The sequence below is a fragment of the Hemiscyllium ocellatum genome, chromosome 50 (genome assembly GCF_020745735.1).
Source record: "Hemiscyllium ocellatum isolate sHemOce1 chromosome 50, sHemOce1.pat.X.cur, whole genome shotgun sequence".
NCBI classification, from domain to species: Eukaryota; Metazoa; Chordata; class Chondrichthyes; order Orectolobiformes; family Hemiscylliidae; genus Hemiscyllium; species Hemiscyllium ocellatum.
Window position 1 is genome coordinate 6,065,383 of NC_083450.1, and position 21,346 is coordinate 6,086,728.

Genomic DNA, 21,346 nt, shown 5'->3' on the forward strand with positions numbered 1-21,346 from the left:
CAGCACGCGAGAGAGACAGCACGCGAGAGAGACAGCACGCGAGAGAGACAGCACGCGAGAGAGACAGCACGCGAGAGAGACAGCACGCGAGAGAGACAGCACGCGAGAGAGACAGCACGCGAGAGAGACAGCACGCGAGAGAGACAGCACGCGAGAGAGACAGCACGCGAGAGAGACAGCACGCGAGAGAGACAGCACGCGAGAGAGACAGCACGCGAGAGAGACAGCACGCGAGAGAGACAGCACGCGAGAGAGACAGCACGCGAGAGAGACAGCACGCGAGAGAGACAGCACGCGAGAGAGACAGCACGCGAGAGAGACAGCACGCGAGAGAGACAGCACGCGAGAGAGACAGCACGCGAGAGAGACAGCACGCGAGAGAGACAGCACGCGAGAGAGACAGCACGCGAGAGAGACAGCACGCGAGAGAGACAGCACGCGAGAGAGACAGCACGCGAGAGAGACAGCACGCGAGAGAGACAGCACGCGAGAGAGACAGCACGCGAGAGAGACAGCACGCGAGAGAGACAGCACGCGAGAGAGAGACAGCACGCGAGAGAGAGACAGCACGCGCGAGAGACAGCACGCGAGAGAGACAGCACGCGAGAGAGACAGCACGCGAGAGAGACAGCACGCGAGAGAGACAGCACGCGAGAGAGACAGCACGCGAGAGAGACAGCACGCGAGAGAGACAGCACGCGAGAGAGACAGCACGCGAGAGAGACAGCACGCGAGAGAGACAGCACGCGAGAGAGAGACAGCACGCGAGAGAGACAGCACGCGAGAGAGACAGCACGCGAGAGAGACAGCACGCGAGAGAGACAGCACGCGAGAGAGACAGCACGCGAGAGAGACAGCACGCGAGAGAGACAGCACGAGAGAGAGAGAGACAGCACGCGAGAGAGAGAGAGGGCACGCGAGAGAGAGAGAGGGCACGCGAGAGAGAGGGCACGCGAGAGAGAGGGGACGCGAGAGAGAGGGGACGCGAGAGAGAGGGGACGCGAGAGAGAGAGCACGCGAGAGAGAGAGCACGCGAGAGAGAGAGCACGCGAGAGAGAGAGCACGCGAGAGAGAGAGCACGCGAGAGAGAGAGAGAGAACGCGAGAGAGAGAGAGAGAGAGAGAGAGAGAGCACGCGAGAGAGAGAGAGGCACGCGAGAGAGAGAGCGAGCACGCGAGAGAGAGAGAGAGCGAGCACGCGAGAGAGAGAGAGAGCGAGCACGCGAGAGAGCGAGCACGCGAGAGAGCGAGCACGCGAGAGAGCGAGCACGCGAGAGAGCGAGCACGCGAGAGAGCGAGCACGCGAGAGAGAGAGACGACAGAGAGAGAGCGAGCACGCGAGAGAGAGCGAGCACGCGAGAGAGAGAGAGAGCACGCGAGAGAGAGAGTACGCGAGAGAGAGAGAGAGCACACGAGAGAGAGAGTACGCGAGAGAGAGAGAGAGAGCACGCGAGAGAGAGAGAGCAGACGAGAGAGAGAGAGAGAGCGAGAGCAGCGCGAGAGAGAGAGAGAGCGAGCACGCGAGAGAGAGAGCGAGCACGCGAGAGAGCGCGAGCACGCGAGAGAGAGCGCGAGCACGCGAGAGAGCGCGAGCACGCGAGAGAGAGAGAGCACGCGAGAGAGAGAGAGCACGCGAGAGAGAGAGAGCACGCGAGAGAGAGAGAGCACGCGAGAGAGAGAGAGCACGCGAGAGAGAGAGAGCACGCGAGAGAGAGAGAGCACGCGAGAGAGAGAGAGCACGCGAGAGAGAGAGAGCACGCGAGAGAGAGAGAGCACGCGAGAGAGAGAGAGCACGCGAGAGAGAGAGAGCACGCGAGAGAGAGAGAGCACGCGAGAGAGAGAGAGCACGCGAGAGAGAGAGAGCACGCGAGAGAGAGAGAGCACGCGAGAGAGAGAGCACGCGAGAGAGAGAGAGCACGCGAGAGCGAGTGGCAGCTGATGGTGGTTTAACCTGAGGGTCACTGTGGGAGACAGTGAGGAAGAGAGGAACCTTTATCTGTACCATGCCCTGGTGAGACCGCTCCTGGAGTATTGTGTGCAGTTTTAGTCTCCAAAATTTGAGGAAGGAGAGTCTAGCTATTAAGGGAGTGCAGCGTAGGTTCACGAGTCAATTCCCAGAATGGCAGGACTATCGTATGTTGAAAGATTGGAGCGACTGGGGTTGTATACACTTGAGTTTAGATGGATGCGAGGGGATCTGATTGAGACGTATAAGAGTATGGAAGGATTGGGCCCTCTGGAGGCAGGAAGCAGGTTCCCGCTGATGGGTGAGTCCCGAACCAGAGGGCACAGCTTAAAAATATAGGGGCAGGCCATTTAGGACAGAGTTGAGGAGAAACTTCTTCACCCAGAGAGTGGTGGGTGTATGGAATGCTCTGCCCCAAAGGGCAGTAGAGGCCAAGTCTCTGGATACTTTTAACAAAGAGTTGGATAGAGCTCTTAAGGATAGTGGAATCAAGGGTTATGGGGTTAAGGCAGGAACAGGATACTGATTGTGGATGATCAGCCATGATCATAATGAATGGTGGTGCAGGCTCAAAAGGGCCGAATGGCCGACTCCTGCACCTATCGCCTTGATTCTCTGAAGGACACGGGTAGGGACTATTCTGTTCGGTTAATCAAATTCCAGATAACTGAATGCCGGATTAGTTTGACAAGCATCAGGAGATTGCAATCTTGACGGATAATTGAGGTCCTCTACAGTTCCTTTATGGTAACCTCAGCCTGTGCAGGAACTGAACACACGTTGCTGGTGCATCTATACGCCAACTGTGCCTCCCCCCACACGGCAACACGCACGCCCTCCCTTCACGTGAGCGGGCACATGCATGCCCCATCCCCCCACACGACCCTCCCTAACGGCACTGTGTGTCCCCCCTCTACAGCGCACGGACTGCACTTGTTCAAAGCAGCGGCTCACTTCCCTGCCTGATGGAGGGAATAATTCTAAAAACGGGCGATACACCAATGCCAGGGCCCATGCCCAGCGCAAGGAAAAGCCATCGTTGGTCAGCTGAAGCCGGGCCAGGCCGTGGAGAGAAAGACGAACACCTTTGGAAGAACGCTCCTGGAGAGTGGGACTGAGCTGAGAGGCTGACAGCGCTCTGGGAACGGGAGAAAGTGACGCTGCTCAAACCCGTTGAGACTCGGAATGACGACGGGGACTCTGACCAGCTCCAATGCCCCAGACCCCAATCCATGGAGCGTGCGAACCCACCCAGGGAAGTGGCTTGAAAGGAACGGCCAAGTCCCTGGACTTTGGCTTCTCGCGGAACCCAGGGCGGTTCCACCAACTGGAGAGCGAGCCCGTTGCTATCAGCCGGTCACTTACCAGTGCTGTAGCCGTGAGTTCCGTAGCCGCTTGCCTGCTGGAACGCTGTGGCCGGGGCATTCACATTCACGCCATGTTGCTTCGACGATGTGGGGGGCACCTGCAGGTGGCCATCAAGAGAAGAATCCGTCAAACGCTCCCGACAGGCAAGGGTCGCACACGAGGGCCCGGCGCTTGGCAAACACCGGGAAGGGGCTGGAGGGCACGTTTCGCCAACAGGTGGGTCAGAAATGATTCTCACACCAGCTCGCAGATGTGAGTGGGCTGAGGAAGACCCTCGCCTTGAATGGACCATCAAAACAACAAGTCAAAAACTGCGGCGCTGGAATAGCGCAGCCGGCCAGGCAGCGCCCGAGGGGCAGGAGAGTCGACGTTTCGAGCATCACAACATTCCCCATTAAGGGAATATGCTCAAAGCGTCTCCTGTTCCTCGGATGCTGCCTGACCGGCTGCGCTTTTCCAGCGCTGTGCTCTCCAGCGTTGGCAGTTGCTCACTTTCTCCATCAAAATGATGGGCCATTGCAGCACTTCCCTGAGGCTAATGTGGAACCCATCCCAATGAGTGCCAATATTGGAGGAGATCAGCCCATGAGACGCAGCAGCAGAGGAAGGCCATTCGGTCCATCGAGTCCGCTCCTGCATCCAATGAGATCTCGGCTTGTCCTCAACTCCCACTTTGCTGCCTTTTCCCCCTCACTGATTTAAAGACCATCTATCTCAGCCTTAAAATTAAGCCGAATTAGCTGCGTGACTAAGATGTAGGAATCAGGCCATGTGACCCCTGAGTCTGCTCCACCCTTCACAACCAGGTTTCTCCTGCCTTCTCCCTGTAACCAGTGATCCCCTGACCAATCAAAAACCTCTGTCTTATACTTCAGGACCCAGCATCGGCAACACTCTGCAATAAACAATCCTACAGAGTCACTCCCTTTCAAGAGAAGAAATCCCTTTACGTCGGTCTTCAATGGACCACCCCTTACTCTGAAAGGATGCTCCTACTCAAGGGGAAACAGCCTCCCAACATTGCTGCTGTCAATTTCCCCCTGAGAATCCTCAGTAAGGTCCCCTCTCATTCTGCCGAACTCTGAGTACAGGCCCAATCTACTCAACCTCTCCTCATAAAACAGTTCCAACCCCAATACCCAGGTTCAGCTGACTGAACCCTCTCTGGACTGCCTCCAACGCGGCGGTCTCTCTTTACGCCCCAGAACGGTTCACAGTATTGCAGGTGTGGTCTCGTGTAGGTTTAGCAAACCCTCCCTTGATTCCGACCCTAGGTTTGCGACAGTCCAAGTTTCGGGACGGGTGACCTGGTCAAACTACTTCGGGATCGTACCGCCCTCCAACGAGAGCGCCTCTCACTCTCTCTTCAAATCAACACCAGGCACCTCATTGGAGAGCCCACACATTGTCGCCCGGCCCACTCCCCCTCGCCCAGGAACTAATCTCAAGGTGGTGGGGGTGTAGTAGAGTCTCACGGCATGGAAACAGACCCTTCGGCCCAACCGGTCCATGCTGACCATAATCCCAAACTAAACTAGTCTCACCTGCCTGCTCCTGGCCCATAACCCTCCCCAAACATGTCCTACTCACATAACTGCCCCAATGTCTTTTAAATGTTCGAACCATACTCACATCCAACAGTTCCTTAGGAAATACATTCCACACTTGTAAAAAAGCTGCCCCTTGTGCTTTTAAATGTGGGTGGCACGGTGGCACAGTGGTTAGCACTGCTGCCTCACTGCGCCAGAGACCCGGGTTCAATTCCCGACTCAGGCGACTGACAGTGTGGAGTTTGCACGTTCTCCCCGTGTCTGTGTGGGTGTGCTCCGGTTTCCTCCCACAGTCCAAAGATGTGCGGGTCAGGTGAATTGGCCATGCTAAATTGCCTGTAGTGTTAGGTAAGGGGTATATGTAGGGGGTATGGGTGGGTTGCGCTTCGGCGGGTCAGTGTGGACTTGTTGGGCCGAAGGGCCTGTTTCCATACTGTAAGTAATCTAATCTAATCTAGATCTAATCTAAATCTCTCTCCTCGCACTTTACAAATACACCCCCTAGCCGTCCTAGGGAAAAAGACACCTGCAATTCATCTTGTCTGTAGCCCTCAAGGCTCTTCAACCATTGCAAGGTCACCCTCTCAACCTCCTAGGTTCTAGTGAAAAGACCTCCCAGCCTGTCCAGCCTCTCCTTATAGCTCAGACCGTCCATTCCCAACATTATCCTGGTAGATCTCTCCTGAACCCCCTCCCTCTTAATCTCCTTCCTGTAACGGGGCGATGAGAACAGGACACAGTTCTCCAGAAGAGGCCTCACCACTGTCCTGTACAACCCTAACATGGCGTTCCAACACCTGCACAGAGGAACCTCGATTATCCAAAAGGACACAGGTGGAGAGCATTTTGTTCGGTTAATCAAGTGCCGGATAATATAGCTAGCCACGCATCGAGACCATGTGATTTTGTTCTGATAATCCGAAATTAGACTATTCAAATACCGGATAATCGAGGTTCCTCTGTACTCAAGAGGTCCGAGCGATGAAAGCAAGCATGCTAAACACCTTTAAACCACCCTATGGCATTCCAACAGGAATTCTATCAACAAGCACATTGACGTGGATCCCATTTACCACCCCCTGAGAAAAACAGGAAATGACATCACTATAGGAAAGGAAGTCACCACAGGAAGTGACACCACCAACCCAAGTAAACCCAAACATATAAATACAAAGCGGGCTACACCACCGGTGCTTCATTCAGAGGCTCACTGAAGATGTTGCCTAGTATGGTGACAAAACGTCTGAAAATGAACCTTCCAGCTTAGTGAGCAAACCTACATCCAGAACCACCCAATCTCCATTGTCACAAGCTTCAAAGATTACATACCTAAATTCCCATGTCTCCCTGTTCTAGAACAACACACAAGGAGCAGTAAATCTCACGACCTTTACAAAAGTACACAGATGAGTACTTGAAGTCTGTCGATGATTGGAAAAACCCATCTGGTTCACTAATGTCCTTTAGGGAAGGAAACCGCTATTCCCTACCTACTCTGGGCCTACACGTGACTCCAGACCCACAGCGATGTGGTTGACTCTTAACTGCCCTCTGGGGGCAATTAGGGATGGGCGGTAAACTTTGGGACCCGAAGTTGTGAATGGATTTTAAAAAACAAAATCCCAGGATATGGATTGAGTGCAGAAACACGGGACCAGTATAGATTTTTCTCTGTGCAGACTCAATGAGCTGAAGGGCCTCTCCCACATTGCGTACAATTGTACGGGGGGAGGGGGGGTGGGGGCGAAAGCAAAACGTGGACCGGAAAACGTGTAACCGCAGGATAGAACGACACTCGTGCTTCCAGTTAGGGGGTGCGAGAGGTAGTAAAGTCTGTGTTCGCTGGCTTGAGACATCTCTCCCGGTCCACCACGCACCTCCCCCCTTTCTAATTCCCCAACAGTTTAAAAAAAAAATCCACCCCTCTCCCCACCCCGAAAATAATTACTGCAAGAATATTCGCAGAATCTCTTTTCGAAGGTTTTCGGACCCCGCTTCCTGGAAAACAAACCCGCCTGCTATCAGGAAGATAAGGCCACCAGGACTGAAACACAGACTGCACTTCCCAGATAGTGACCAGAACGCTCAAAACCGTTCTCTGTTTTGAAGATGTTGAAGTGACCCTGACACGAGTTGGAAGTGGGTACTGCAGATGCTGGAAAAGCACAGTAGGTCAGGCAGCATTCGAGGACCTGAGGAAGCGACGTTTCGGGCAGGAGCTCTTCGGCAGGAACGGCCTCATCTTGACGAAGGGCTTTTGCCAGAAACTTCGATCTTCCTGCCTGATCCTCTGTGCTTTTCCAGCACCACTCCGATCTTGACCCCGAGAGCGCCGGAGGTCAGGCAGCAGCCGCTCGGCCCATCCCTGGCTGTGCTAGACCCACTAAAGTCAGGAAGCAGGGAGAGGTCAGGCGGAGTGCTCTGGTCTAGAGGAAGTGGAAGTCGGCTTGCTCGCCTCCTGCACCCTTAACAGGGGACACCCTTCCTTCCCACTCCCAGCCCCCCCATGGTTCGCAGGCGGTACTCACGGCAAACATGGCGGGTCCGTACTGGAAGGTGTTGGGGAGCCCGGGCACGCCGGCGTAGTATGGCAGACTGGTGTAGCTGTAGCCCGGTGGCAAGGCTGGGTTCAGGAAGGTCTGCTGCGTGGTGTGGTGGCTCTGCGTCTGGTTCTGCTGAGGCTGCGCCAGTGTGGTGGCTGGGGCAGGAGAGGAGGCATCTCCGCGGCCAAACTTTGTCAGGTCTCCTGAGGGAGGGCGCGGGGAATGAGGGAGAGAGATGGGGCAGGGGGGAGAGAAAGAGAACGAAGGTTTGTGGTTCCAGTGATTCTTCTTGACAGTTTAACCTCCCCACTCCCTCCAATGCATCTCTGGTGCCGAAATCTCTTGTCCCTTACCAGAGTACGGATTATTTGTCAGGCTGGCTTCCCTTCCAGTGATCGGGGTGGTGGGAGCGGCAAACGGAATCCCATAATAGTCCTGAAGGAGAGACGGCATGCGGTTAGACACGAGGCCAGGAGTCTGTGGCGAGTCACGGCAATATTGCGGTTACGTAGCACCAAGACCAGCGCCGGGCAGGCTCAGAGTGCCACCGGCCTAGCACAAAGTCACCGACAGCCCCATTCTGACTGGCACCCCCTCACCTTCCAACACCGACTCAACCTTCCTTAAGGCCATCAACAGGGGCAGGAGGCACTTCAGCCAACCCAGAGCCCCAGGTCAATCGTCTGGGGAGGAGGATACGAATCACATCACAGCAGAACTTTGACGTAAAAGGAAACAACAGCAGGTTTAATGGTGACTGCCAGCTGTCTACTGGAGTACTGTATCCAGTTCAGGTCCCCTTTTGTTGAGTCAGAGAGAGAGATTTACCAGGATGTTGCCAGAAATGGAGGGACTGAGCAATAAGATTAGGCTGAGACTGTCTCTCACTGGAGTGGAGGAGATTGAGGGATGAGGGATGGGGTGGCACGGTGGCACAGTGGTTAGCACTGCTGCCTCACAGCGCCTGAGACCCGGGTTCAATTCCCGACTCAGGCGACTGACTGTGTGGAGTTTGGCACGTTCTCCCCGTGTCTGCGTGGGTTTCCTCCGGGTGCTCCGGTTTCCTCCTACAGTCACAAAGATGTGCGGGTCAGGTGAATTGGCCAGGCTAAATTGCCCGTAGTGTTAGGTAAGGGGTAAATGTAGGGGTATGGGTGGGTTGCGCTTCGGCGGGTCGGTGTGGACTTGTAAGTAATCTAATCTAATCTAAAAATCACGAGGGGTATGCGTGAAGTGGAGGAGCCGGTGTTACACTGAGGTGGACTAAGTTATAAATCACACGACACCAGGTTATAGTCCAACAGGTTAAACTGGTGTATGATTTTTTATAACTACGAGGGGTATAGATGAGGCGAATGGCAGGTTAATTTTTACCGAGGGTGGGGGACTAGAGGCTTTTTTCTTTGAAAAAGGAGAAGAGGAGAAAGATTTTAAAAGAGACGTCGGGGGCAGGTTTTTATTTAAAAAGGGCAGTGGTTCACGTGTGGAATGAACTTCCTGAGGAAGTGGTGGGTGTGGGTACAGTTACAATGTTTAAGGGTAAGGACATGAACAGGAAAGGTGTGGAGGGATATGGGCCAGGAGGAGGCAGGTGGGATTAATTTGTTTGGGATTATGGTCATCACGGACTAGTTAGACTCCAGGGTCCGTTTCCGTGCTGTATGACTTCTAAAAGCCCTGAGGGTTCTTTAACGGGGACAGAAATCTGCTGTCCTTACCCGGTCTGGGCCAGCTTTTAGACGTTTGCTTTATTTCTCGAGAACTTATAGAGTTATACAGTCATAGAGATGTACAGCACGGAAACAGACCCTTCAGTCCAACCCGTCCATGCTGACCAGATATCCCAACCCAATCTAGTCCCACCTGCCAGCACCCGGCCCATGTCCCTCCCAACCCTTCCTATTCATGTCCCCATCCAGATGCCTTTTAAATGCTGTCATTGTACCAGCCTCCACCACTTCCTCTGGCAGCACACTACATACATGCACCACCCTCTATGTGAAAAAGTTGCCTCTCAGGTCCCTTTCCCCTCTCACCCTAAACCTATGCCCCTCTAGTTCTGGACTCCCCCACCCCAGGGAAAAGACCTTGTCTGTTTATCCTATCCATGCCCATCATGATTTTATAAACCTCTATAAGCCTCCGACACTCCAGGGAAAACAGACCCAGTCTGTTCAGCCTCTCCCTGTAACTCAGATCCTCCAACCCTGGCAACATCCTTGTAAATCTTTTCTGAACCCTTTCAAGTTTCACAACATCCATCTTAAAGAGTGTCTTCCAAATGGAACAGTATGAGGGGGAAGTTCTTCTGAGGGTAGTCAGTCTGGGGATTACATTATCACAGCAGGCTGTCAAGGCTGGATCATTAAGTATATTTAAACTCAGTAAGGATACCAAAGGTGATTGGGGAGAAGGCAGAGACGTGGAGTTGAAGATTATGAGCTCAGTCGTTATTTCTGAAATGCGCTTTGTCTGTGTACGTTTGAAAGCAGTGGCCTGAGCACAAGATTCCAATGTTTGAACCTTGATGTTATGGCAGAGGGCTTCTTAGCCATGCGGAGGGACTGTTGCTCTGGTGGTGGGAGGGGGCGATCGCGCCCCCTCTATCACCGGCCAGGCAGGGGGCTCACTGCCCGTCTGAAGGGTCACCTGATCTGACCAGGCAAGGGCTTCGGTCGCCGTCACTCAGAGGAGGAGGAATTCCTTCCCTCCCAAGAGGGTGGGATTCTTCACCACACAGGGCTGTCAAGGTTGGTTCGTTACGGATTTGAGGCTGAGGATTTCCACGTCGGGAAGGGAATGAAGACGTCATGGTGAAAGGGGAGGAGTGGGTGGGAGTTGAGGATGTCTCGATCTCACTTAGGGGCAGAGTACTCTATCAGCTGAACGACCCAGAGTCTTTCCCCCAGGATAAGCGAGTCCAAAACTAGAGGGCACAGGTTTAAGGTGAGAGGGGAAAGATTTAGAAGGATCCAACCTTTTCACACAGAGGGGGATGCGTGTATGGAATAAGCTGCCAGAGGAAGTGGTGGAGGCTGGTACAATGACATTCTGCTGGATCTTTTGATCACACCGAATTGTGGAGCAGGTCTGATGGGCTGGATAGCCGTTTTTTCAATTTCTGTTCACGTGAGGCCATCCTGCACACCTCTCCTCCACGTCCTTTGCGAAAGACGCTGGTGAGCTGAAAATGTGTTGTTGGAAAAGCGCAGCAGGTCAGGCAGCATCCAAGGAACAGGAGATTCGACGTTTCAGGCATAAAACGTCGAATCTCCTGCTCCTTGGATGCTGCCTGACCTGCTGCGCTTTTCCAACAACACATTTTCGGCTCTGATCTCCAGCATCTGCAGTCCTCACTTGCTCCTCGAAGGACGTTGGTGAGGCCACTTTTGGAATACCGCGTTCAATTCTGGTCTCCCTGCTGTAGGAAGGATGTTGCAAAATTTGCAAGGGTCAGAAGGATGTTGCCAGAGTTGGGAGGGTTTGAACTATCGGGGAGGGGCTGAACAGGCTGGGGCTGTTTTCTCTGGAGCGTCGGAGGCTGGCGGGTGACTTTATAGAGGTTTATAAAATCATGAAGGAAATGGATAGGGTGAATACTCAGGGTCTTTTCCCCAATGTAGGCAAGTCCAAAACTAGAGGGCATAGGTTTAAGGCGAGGGGGGAAAAGGCTTAAAAGGGATCCATGAGGCAACTTTTTCACACAGAGGGTGGTACGTGTATGGAACGAGCTGCCAAAGGAAGTGGTGGAGGCTGATACAATTACAACATGGTGGCTCAGTACTTCACAGTGTCAGGGACCCGGGTTCAATTCCAGCCTCGGGCGACTGTCTGTATGGAGTTTGCACATTCCCCTCGTCTCTGCATGGGTTTCCTCTGGGTGCTCCAGGCCCCCCCTCCCCCCCTCAGTCTGAAGATGTGCAGTTTAAGGTGAATTGGCCACGCAAAATTGCCCATAGTGTTCAGGGATGTGTACATGAGATGCATTAGTCAGGGGAAATATACGTTAAGAGGGTTGGGGAATGGGTCTGGGTGGGTTACTCTTCGAAGGGTCAGTGTGCACTGGTTGGGCCGAAGGGCCTGTTTCAACACTGTAGGGATTCTATGGTTCTTACAAGTTGTCAGGATGGGTACATGAATAGAAATGGGTGCAATGGGCCAAACACTGGCAAACGGGACCAGATTAAATGTGGATATCTGATCGGCATGGATGAGTTGGACCGAAGGGTCTGTTTACATGCTGTACGACTATAACGCAATCGCCCAGTTAGGGCTTTCCATCAGGTGACTGTTACTGAGAAACCACGGACAGCTCAGAGGGACAAAGAAAGAACAATCCCCATCCCCCTCAGGGAGATCAAACACTTACCAGAGGAAACCTTGTCTGAAGCATTTGCAAATCGTCATAGCCGTACACCTGAGGCTGGGACAAAGAGAACGTTAACAGAATTCGCCCGGGGACAAACCTGCGTTCAAATTCAACTCCACTCTGTCAGGAAGGGCAGGGGGTGGGAGCGTGAGATCGATATACGCGTTCTCGCGTGTACTGAAGTACAGTGAAAAGCTTTGTTTACAAGCTGTGCAGATCACAGACAACAGGGATGCACAGATCAAGAGAGCACAGCATGGTAACAACTTCCCGCCTCACTTGTACAATCCCTCTAGATTCAGGGACAACCCACTGTGTCGCTGGGTGGAAGGGCTGATTCCATCAGGGGTGGGTGTGAAGCAGGGGCCTGGGGAAGGCAGAGGTAGGGAGAAAGGGAGGGTGGGTGACTTCCTTCCACCCGAATCCCCTGCGGCCTCTGTTTCCCCATCCAATGGTCTGGCTTCAATCAGATGATACGCCAGGGTCACCAAACCCCTCCTAGTGCTGGTGTTCACACACGTTTTCTCTCGAGCAGGGGAGGGGGATGGGGAGGGAGAAGAAACATCAGAGCAGCGCCCCCTGGCTCTTCATTTTTGGCTGTTATTAGTGGGTTTTTGTCTGCAGGCTGGGATCAGGTGGGAATGAGGGAACAGTATCGCCGTATAGTCCACAGTTTTACAGAACAGCCCATATATTACCACCCGGATGCAGAGAATCCCAATGGCACACTTCCTTTTAAACCCACGTTCCTCACCTGATATGCGGGGAGCAGTCCCGGTGCCACGATGTATGGGTTAGGCAGCAATGGTGGAACCCCTGGGGGGAGATTGGGAGGAGCTTTCCCTGAAAACCATTATAATTCAACGTTAATGTTACATGTGGTCACAATTCAACAGCAACAAGTGAACACTGCTTCTATCTAATCCATCTGAATTACAGTGCAGCACCCCAAAGCAATGCTCTCAGTCAGAGGTTAGACACACAGTTAAACTTCCCCTACTCCTAAACTCAGAGTTAAGCTCCCTCTACACTATCCCCTTCACATCAAACACTCCCAGAGACAGGGACACCACAGAGTTAGAGTAAAGCTCCCTCTACACTGTCCCCCAACTACATTCGCAGGACAGGGACAGCATGGGGGTAGTTACAGAGTAAAGCTCCCCGTACACTGTCCCCCATCAAACACTCACAGGATGGGTCAGCATGGGGTTAGATACAGAGTAAAGCTCCCTCTACACTGTCCCCCCATCAAACACTCCCAGGACAGGGACAGCACGGGGTTAGATACAGAGTAAATCTTCCTCCACACTGTCACCCATCAAATACTCGCAGGATGGGTCAGCATGGGGTTAGATACAGAGTAAAGCTCCCTCTACACTGTCCCCCCAACAAACACTCCCAGGACAGGGACAGCACGGGGTTAGATACAGAGTAAATCTTCCTCCACACTGTCACCCATCAAATACTCGCAGGATGGGTCAGCATGGGGTTAGATACAGAGTAAAGCTCCCTCCACACTGTCCCCCATGAAACACTCGCAGGACGGATCAGCATGGGGTTAGATACAGAGTAAAGCTCCCTCTACACTGTCCCCCTATCAAACACTCGCAGGATGGGTCAGTATGGGGTTAGATACAGAGTAAAGTTCCCTCCACACTGTCCCCCATGAAACACTCGCAGGATGGGTCAGCATGGGGTTAGATACAGAGCAAAGCTCCCTCTACACTGTCCCCCAACAAACACTCCCAGGACAGGGTCAGCATGGGGTTAGATACAGAGTAAAGCTCCCTCTACACTGTTCCCAAACACTCCCACAACAGGGACCGCATGAGGTTACACGTTGGGCTTAAACTCTAAATGAACTAAACACAGATTTTATTTCGTTTTTTTTTGAAAAGGTGGCTAACCGCAGTCATAGTGACGATGAAATTGCCGAGTGCGAGTGAGCTGTTTCCTCACTCATGCCCTTCCCGGCAAGTGCTGACACGTCCTGGTCTGGTCTGGCCTTGGGGTGACTCCAGCCCCACAGCACTGCGGCAGACTCAGAACTGCCTTCTGCCCGCCTCTCAGACACAGCACAGCATCCCCTCCCCAACCAGAGTTAAAAGGAGAACAACTGTGCTATTGTGTCCTTATGCCACACGGACCGCAGCAATACAGCACTAGCTTTAAGGTGAGGCGGTCAGAGCTGGCTGAGACAGCGACACACAAACCTCGGAAAGCTGTCCCGTCACAGGAACGAGGGGTGAGCGGAACGAAAAGGTGGTGGTGGGGATCCCAAGGAGACTTTTCCAAAGTGGACGCCTGGAGGACGTTTCTTAGTGGGGGAGAACTGGGGGAAGCGGACCTTAAAAATGAAGAGGGCTCCCCTCCAAGGTGGGAGCCCCCCTCTTCCGTACAGAGCGCAGAGACAGAATCACTGACACCAGAGGAGGCCATGCAGCCTGCCCTGTCATCAAATGACGGTCAATCACTTCAACGCCTTTTACTCACATCTCCTAATCTCGGTGATCAGAAACTGCAACCCTAAACAGACTCAAGGTCTGAGCCTCCCCTGTGCCATACACTTCTAAAAACTCACAATCTCGACTAAAATCATTTATTCGAGTGCCCAATTTAAATGTCTTGTCTGCATCTAACTCGGAGTGGCGCCAACCGGGCGCCCGCACCACTCCGGGCACGGCGCAAGCAGGGCGCCCGCACCACTCCGGGCACGGCGCAAGCAGGGCGCCCGCACCACTCCGGGCACTGTGCCAACAGGGCGCCCGCACCACTCCGGGTACTGTGCCAACAGGGCGCCCGCACCACTCCGGGTACGGTGTAAACAGGCTCCAATAGAATAGAAGCAAGACGTCACTACTCCAGCTCTCAAATTCTCTTGCGGAAAGGCTAACATTCCATGAAGGCCTTGGATTTATTTTTTTTAATCCACCAGAGGGGGGCAGACACATGCCTCGAGTTCACGTCGCCCATGAAAGACAGTACCTCTTGAGCTCACAGTTGGCTCTTGGTAACGCCACAGGCTGGGATAAATCTACACAGGGTTTTGACGGTCACAAGGGGGCGGGGTGGCGGGAAAAGAGTTGCAAGACATCTTGGATTGTTATTCTGCAGCCCCATTTAACATTCTGGGGTTCAAATCCTGCCCTGGGCGGGTACCGGATTTTGAATTCAAGTTTCTAAAAGAACAAAATCAGGAATGAAGACTGTGATCTATTGCCGCTCGTCAGAAAAACCATTGGATATCCTTCTGACCTGGTCTGGGCCTACACGTGACTCCAGACCCACAGCAACAGAGTGGACTCTGAACTGCCCCCTGGGGCGACTAGGGATGGGCAATAAATGCTGGCCCCAGCCAGCAACTCCCTCATCCCCAGAATAAATAATGTATGCTTGTCAGCACAAGGTAACATCACATGACTCTTGGCTGAATTGTCACTGTAGAAAACACAACACTGAGTCACACTGGGTGTGAGAGCAGGGTGAGGCGAACCGAGGCTGAGTCAAACAGCAGGGGAGAGTGTCGAGCCACGCAGAGAGAGGGACAGAGTTTCAGGGAGGGAACTGCAGAGCTCAGGGCTCCAGGCAGCTGAAGGCACAGTCACCAACAGCAGAGCCACGGGTGTCGAGGGGATGCAGAAAACGTCAAGACTGGAGGAGCGCAGAGATCTTGGGAGGGTTGGAGGAGATCGATACGAGACGGTGGGGCACAGCGGAGACTGGGAAGAGGAACAGGGCACTCTGGGAGGTGATGGGAATGGCAGACACGGGGAGTAACGGGCTGCAGGAGAGACAGAGAAGAGGGAAACACGCAGCAATTTTAGAACCCGCCTTTTCAAAACCAAGCCCGATTTTTCTTGGGGTCTTGCCGGGAGTGGAGATTCCCGTGGTTTAAGGAGTGCTACATTTAGGCCACTGTGCGACAGAGACTGTCCCTAATCTGTGCGCATAGTCTCGCTGACCAACCCCCCCCACGCACTCCACATTACCTGACGTGGTTGCAACAGTGCTGCGAGAGGCAGCTGTCACAGTGGAGTTGCTGACCAGACTCAGATTCAGGCTGCTCACACTCCCGAGGGTGTTGGAGACGCTCGACGACGGAGCCACCGACACAGTGCTGGCCGCTGTGGCGAAAGTGCTGGGGGACGAGTGGAGACACGCTTCACTTTCCACACTTGTGTGCTGTACAGAGACCGGAAACAGAACCATGAGAGAGTGTTAGTTGGCAGCTGGAGGTGAGGGAGTCACTCAAGCATTACATAAACCTGGCTTAAACAAAATATAACACGAGACTGCGCAACAGACACACACACACACACACAGCTGCCTCTTGATGCCAGGGATCCTGGTTTGATTCCACGCACGGGCGACTGTGTGGAGTTTGCAGGTTCTTCCCGTGTCCACGTGAGTTTCCTCCGGTTGATCTGACTTCCTCACAAAGATGTGCAGGTTAGGGTGGATTGGCCATGCTAAATCGTCCCATAGTGCCCAGGGATGCGCAGGTTAGGGTGGATTGGCCATGCTAAATTGTCCCATAGTGCCCAGGGATGCGCAGGTTAGGGTGGATTGGCCATGCTAAATTGCCCCATCGGGCCCAGGGATGTGTAGGTTAGGGTGGATTGGCCATGCTAAATTGTCCCATAGTGCCCAGGGATGTGCAGGTCAGGGTGGATTGGCCATGCTAAATTGTCCCATAGTGCCCAGGGATGTGCAGGTTAGGGTGGATTGGCCATGTTAAATTGTCCCGTAGTGCCCAGGGATGTGCAGGTTAGGGTGGATTGGTCATGCTAAATTTTCCCGTAGTGTCCAGGGATGCGCAGGTTAGGGTGGATTGGCCATGCTAAATTGTCCCATAGTATCCAGGGATACGAAGGTTAGGGTGGATTGGCCATGCTAAATTGTCCCATCGGGCCCAGGGATGTGCAGGTTAGGGTGGATTGGCCATGCTAAATTGTCCCATAGTGCCCAGGGATGTGCAGGTTAGGGTGGATTGGCCATGCTAAATTGTCCCATAGTGCCCAGGGATGTGCAGGTTAGGGTGGATTGGCCATGTTAAATTGTCCCATAGTGCCCCAGGGATGTGCAGGTTAGGGTGGATTGGCCATGCTAAATTGTCCCATAGTGCCCCAGGGATGTGCAGGTTAGGGTGGATTGGCCGTGCTAAATTGTCCCATAGTGCCCCAGGGATGTGCAGGTTAGGGTGGATTGGCCATGCTAAATTGTCCCATAGTGCCCAGGGATGTGCAGGTTAAGGTGGATTGGCCATGCTAAATTGTCCCATAGTGCCCAGGGATGTGCAGGTTAGGGTGGATTGGCCATGCTAAATTGTCCCATAGTGCCCAGGGATGTGCAGGTTAAGGTGGATTGGCCATGCTACATTGTCCTGTAGTGCCCAGGGATGTGCAGGATTAGCCATGGGAAATGCAGGGTTACAGGAACAGGGTAGGGGGATGGGTCTGAGTGGGATGTTCTTCAGAGGGTTGGCGCTGGGTCGAACGGTTTGCTTCCACACAGTCGGGATTCGGTGAATGCTGCCCGGGGCGGATGCCAATCTCCAACTTGCCTGACTCCCCCCCTTTTTCTCCCAGAGCTCGTACAGGAGCAGCTCACTTTGTCTTTAGCTTTGCATTGCCTCCAAGCAGATTAGCCCTCTTTACAGAGAGGGGAAAGGAGGCAGGAGCCAGGGAGGGCAGGGAAGGGGGCGGGACCATGAGCACGGTGGGTGGGTGTAAGAGACGCAATTCCAGCCACAGCCTCAAACCGTGGGGCTGGAAGGAGCGCACGAGTGACTGGAAATTGGGAGCGATCAGCAACTTGGGAGGGGGTGTGGGATAAATACCCCAGGTCTTGTCTCACCCACCCACCCAGGGTCGGGGAGCCCAAAACTAGACGGTACAGGTTCAAGGTAAGAGAGGAGAGATTTAAAAGGGATCTAAGGGGCAACATTTTCACACAGACGGTGGTGTCTGTGTGGAATGAGCTGCCAGAGGAGGCTGGTACAACGACAGCACTTAAAGGCATCTGGATGGGGACACGAATAGGGAAGGTTGAGAGAGAAATGCTGGCAAATGGGACGAGGTGAATTTCGGATATCTGGTCAGCAGGGACAAGTTGGACTGAATGGTCTGTTTCCGTGCTGCACGACTCTATGACTCTCAGAGGGTTAACTGTGGCAGAGCTCAGCAAACTGGCCACGACAGAGGCCTGGGAGTGGAGAGTCTCAATGGAGTGAAAACACAAGGGCAGCCAACAACAGTCAGGAGAAGAAATGTCTGGGTGGGGGCGACCAAATCCCAACTCCCACAGGCATCAGCATCTGCTAAATATCGGCCCCACTGCAAGAGAGATTTTGCTTAAAAATGGTTCAAAATTAGCTAAGAATGCATTATGCAGCACTTGACTCATCAGTTCAGCAGTCGGACGAGTCTGTGTGTGGGGTTAGTTCGACGTAAACCCTACAGTCACTTCATGGAGAAAGAGAGGACTGCAGGTCAGAGTCAAAGAGAGCGGTGCTGGAAAAGCACAGCAGGTCAGGCAGCACCCGAGAAGAGTCGACATTTGGGGCATGAGCCCTTCATCAGAAATGTCACGACACGCCCAGTGTAGCAAAGTGAAAACTAGCCTTGTGTCAACTTGAACGTCCTGCAGGAACATAGAAACGAGGCCATTTGGCTGTTCCAAGCCCACCCCACCGTCCTATGGACTCCGGGCTGACCTCCTTATCACAGTGCCATATTCGCACTTTCTCTCTGTTCTCCTCGACTCCTTTAATATCTACAAATTAATCAATTCGGGGAGACAATGGCCCCGTGGGGTATGGGCTGTTCATCCAGAGACCCAGGTAATGTTCTGGGGACCGGGGTTACAATCCCATCATGGCAGATGGTGGAATGTGAATTCAATTAAAAGACTACGGAATTAAGAATCTAATGATGAACATGAATCCACTGAGAATTGTCAGGAAAAACCCATCTGGTTCAGGGAAAGAATCAGCCATCCTTACCTGGTCTGGCCTATACGTGACTCCAGACCCACAGCAATACAGTTGACATGTGACTGCCCCCTGGGGAATTAGGGACAGGCAATAAACGCAGGCCCAGCCAGTGATGCCTGCATCCCGTGAACAAATGTGTTTAAAAGTTGCCTTCTTGAATATATTCGGTGACTTGGCCTCACAGGCTGCTGGGGGAGAGAACTCCACAGGGTTGACCACCCTCTGAATGAAGAAACGTTTCCTCATCTCAGTCTTTCCCCCCTGAGACTATATCTGCGATTCTCGATGCTCCCCAGCATCCCGCCTGACCGACATGTCAGGATTTCATGCCTTGCTGTAACATCTCTCTCTCTTGAAATTTCCAAATTTTTGGAAGTGCAGGGTCGGATTAGAACAAGTCAGCATGGATTTAGTATGGGGAGGTCGTGCCTGACAAACCGGTTGGAATACTTTTGAAGAGGTAACAAGTAGGTTGGACCAGGGAAACCCAGTGGATGTTATCTATCTAGACCTTTGATAAGGTGCCTCATGGGAGGCTGCTGAGTAAGCTGAGGGCCCGTGGTGTTTGAGGTGAGCTACTGGATTGGGGATTGGCCGTCTGACAGAAGGCAGAGAGTTGGGATAAAAGGTTTATTCTCGGAATGGCAGCCGGTGACAAGTGGTGTCCCACAGGGTTCAGTGTTGGGGCCGCAGCTGTTCACTTTCTATATTAATGATCTGGATGAAGGTCGCCGATGATAGGTGGACAGGCAGGTAGGACTGAGGAGGTGGGGAGACTGCAGAAAGATATACACTGTTTAGGAGAGTGGGCCAGGAAATGGCTGATGAAATTCAACCTGAGCAAATGCTAGGTCTTGCACTTTGAGGAAAAAAAAACACAGACATGGGCTATTTTCTAAATGGTGAGAAAATTCATAAAGCCAAAGTACAGAGGGATTTGGGAGTGCTAGTCCAGGATTCTCTAAAAGTTGACTTGCAGGTTGAGTCCGTGGTTAAGAAAGCAAATGTAATGTTGTAATTTATCTCAAGAGGGTTGGAAAATAAAAGCAGCATTGTGCGTCTGAGACTTTATAAAGCTCTGGTTCGGCCCCATTTGGAGTACTGTGCCCAATTCTGGGCCCCACACCCCAGGAAGGACATACTGGCACTGGAGCGTGCCCAGTGGAGATTCACACGGATGATCCCTGGAATGGTAGGCCTAACATACGATAAACGGCTGAGGAGCCTGGGACTGTATTCATTAGAGTTTAGAAGGTTGAGGGGAGATCTAATAGAAACTTACATGATGATGCATGGCTTAGAAAGGATAGATTCTGGGAAGTTGTTTCCGTTAGGACCCGTGGGCACAGCCTTAGAATTAGAGGGGAACCAATTTAGAATGGAAATGAGGAGAGATTTCTTCAGCCAGAGAGTGGTGGGCCTGTGGAATTCATTACCACGGAGCGCAGTGGAGGCCGGGACGTTGAGTGCCTTCCAGGCAGAGATCGATAATTCCTTGTGCGGTCAACAATTTAAGAGCTATGGGGAGAATGCGACTAAGTGGAACTGAAATGCCCATCAGCCATGATTAAATGGCTGAGTGAACTTGATGGGCCGAATGGCCTTACTTCCACTCCTATGTTTTACGGTCTTCCTTCTAAACTGTAGTGAATACAGACACGGTTGGAACAATCTGTTGTTGAGCAGCAGTCCTGCCATCCATGGTACCAGCCTGGTGAATGTCTGCTGCACTCTCTCTGACTGGTATATCCTCCCTTAGCGAGGGAGACCAAACCCACGCACCATACTCCAGCTGCGCTCTCCCCAAAGTCTCGGATGAGGCAATACATCCCTACGTCTCTCCACCTCTTGCAGTGCAGGCCAACACACCACTGCCTCCCTCACTGCATCTGGTTACTTTCACTGACTGGTGTAGTCACCAATCGCAATGCCTCTCCCACTGCTTCCTCAGCCCCAACCCCAACTCTTGCTCACTCACTTTCTCAATCCTGTTGGACAGCTTCACCCACAGCCATGGAGATGTGCAGCACAGAAACCTTTAGTCCAAGTGGTCCGTGCCGACCAGATATCATAAACTAATCTAGTCGCATTTGTCAGCACTTGGCCCATATCCCTCTAAACCCTTCCTATTCATGTCCCCATCCAGATGTCTTTTAAATGTTGCAATTGTACCAGCCTCCACCACTTCCTCTGGCAGCTCATTCCACACACGAACCACCCTCTGCGTGAAAACTCTGCCCCTCAGGTCCCTTTGAAATCTTTCCCCTCTCACCTTAAACCTAAGCCCTCCCACTTTGGACTCCCCTATCCCAGGGAAAAGGCCTTGTCTATTCAGGAGAAGGTGAGGATGGCAGATGCTGGAGATCAGAGTCGGGAGCGTGGTGCTGGAAAAGCACAGCCGGTCAGGCAGCATCCGAGGAGCAGGAGAAACAACAGTTCGGTCCGATTCACCTGCGCCTCGGATGCTGCCTGGCTGGCTGTGCTTTTCCAGCACGTTGTCGATTCACCCTGTCCGTGCCCCTCAGGATTTAATAAACCTCTATTAAAAGACTCCCCC

At 52.9% G+C, this 21,346-nt stretch overlaps 1 protein-coding gene across 6 annotated transcripts in view; it reads right to left on the minus strand.

Moving 5' to 3' along the window:
* ubap2l (ubiquitin associated protein 2-like) overlaps positions 1-21,346 on the minus strand; it is a 90,400-nt gene that overhangs the window by 7,031 nt on the left and 62,023 nt on the right. For 5 of the 6 annotated variants that reach the window (XM_060820812.1, XM_060820816.1, XM_060820814.1 and 2 more), the window contains 6 exons: positions 15,785-15,977; positions 12,550-12,638; positions 11,796-11,849; positions 7,780-7,861; positions 7,412-7,629; positions 3,331-3,430 (listed from right to left, as the gene is read on the minus strand). In XM_060820812.1, the coding sequence (XP_060676795.1) occupies positions 3,331-3,430; positions 7,412-7,629; positions 7,780-7,861; positions 11,796-11,849; positions 12,550-12,638; positions 15,785-15,977 (736 nt within the window). The remainder of the gene's footprint in view (positions 1-3,330; positions 3,431-7,411; positions 7,630-7,779; positions 7,862-11,795; positions 11,850-12,549; positions 12,639-15,784; positions 15,978-21,346) is intronic. The other variant, XM_060820813.1, reaches the window with a different exon arrangement.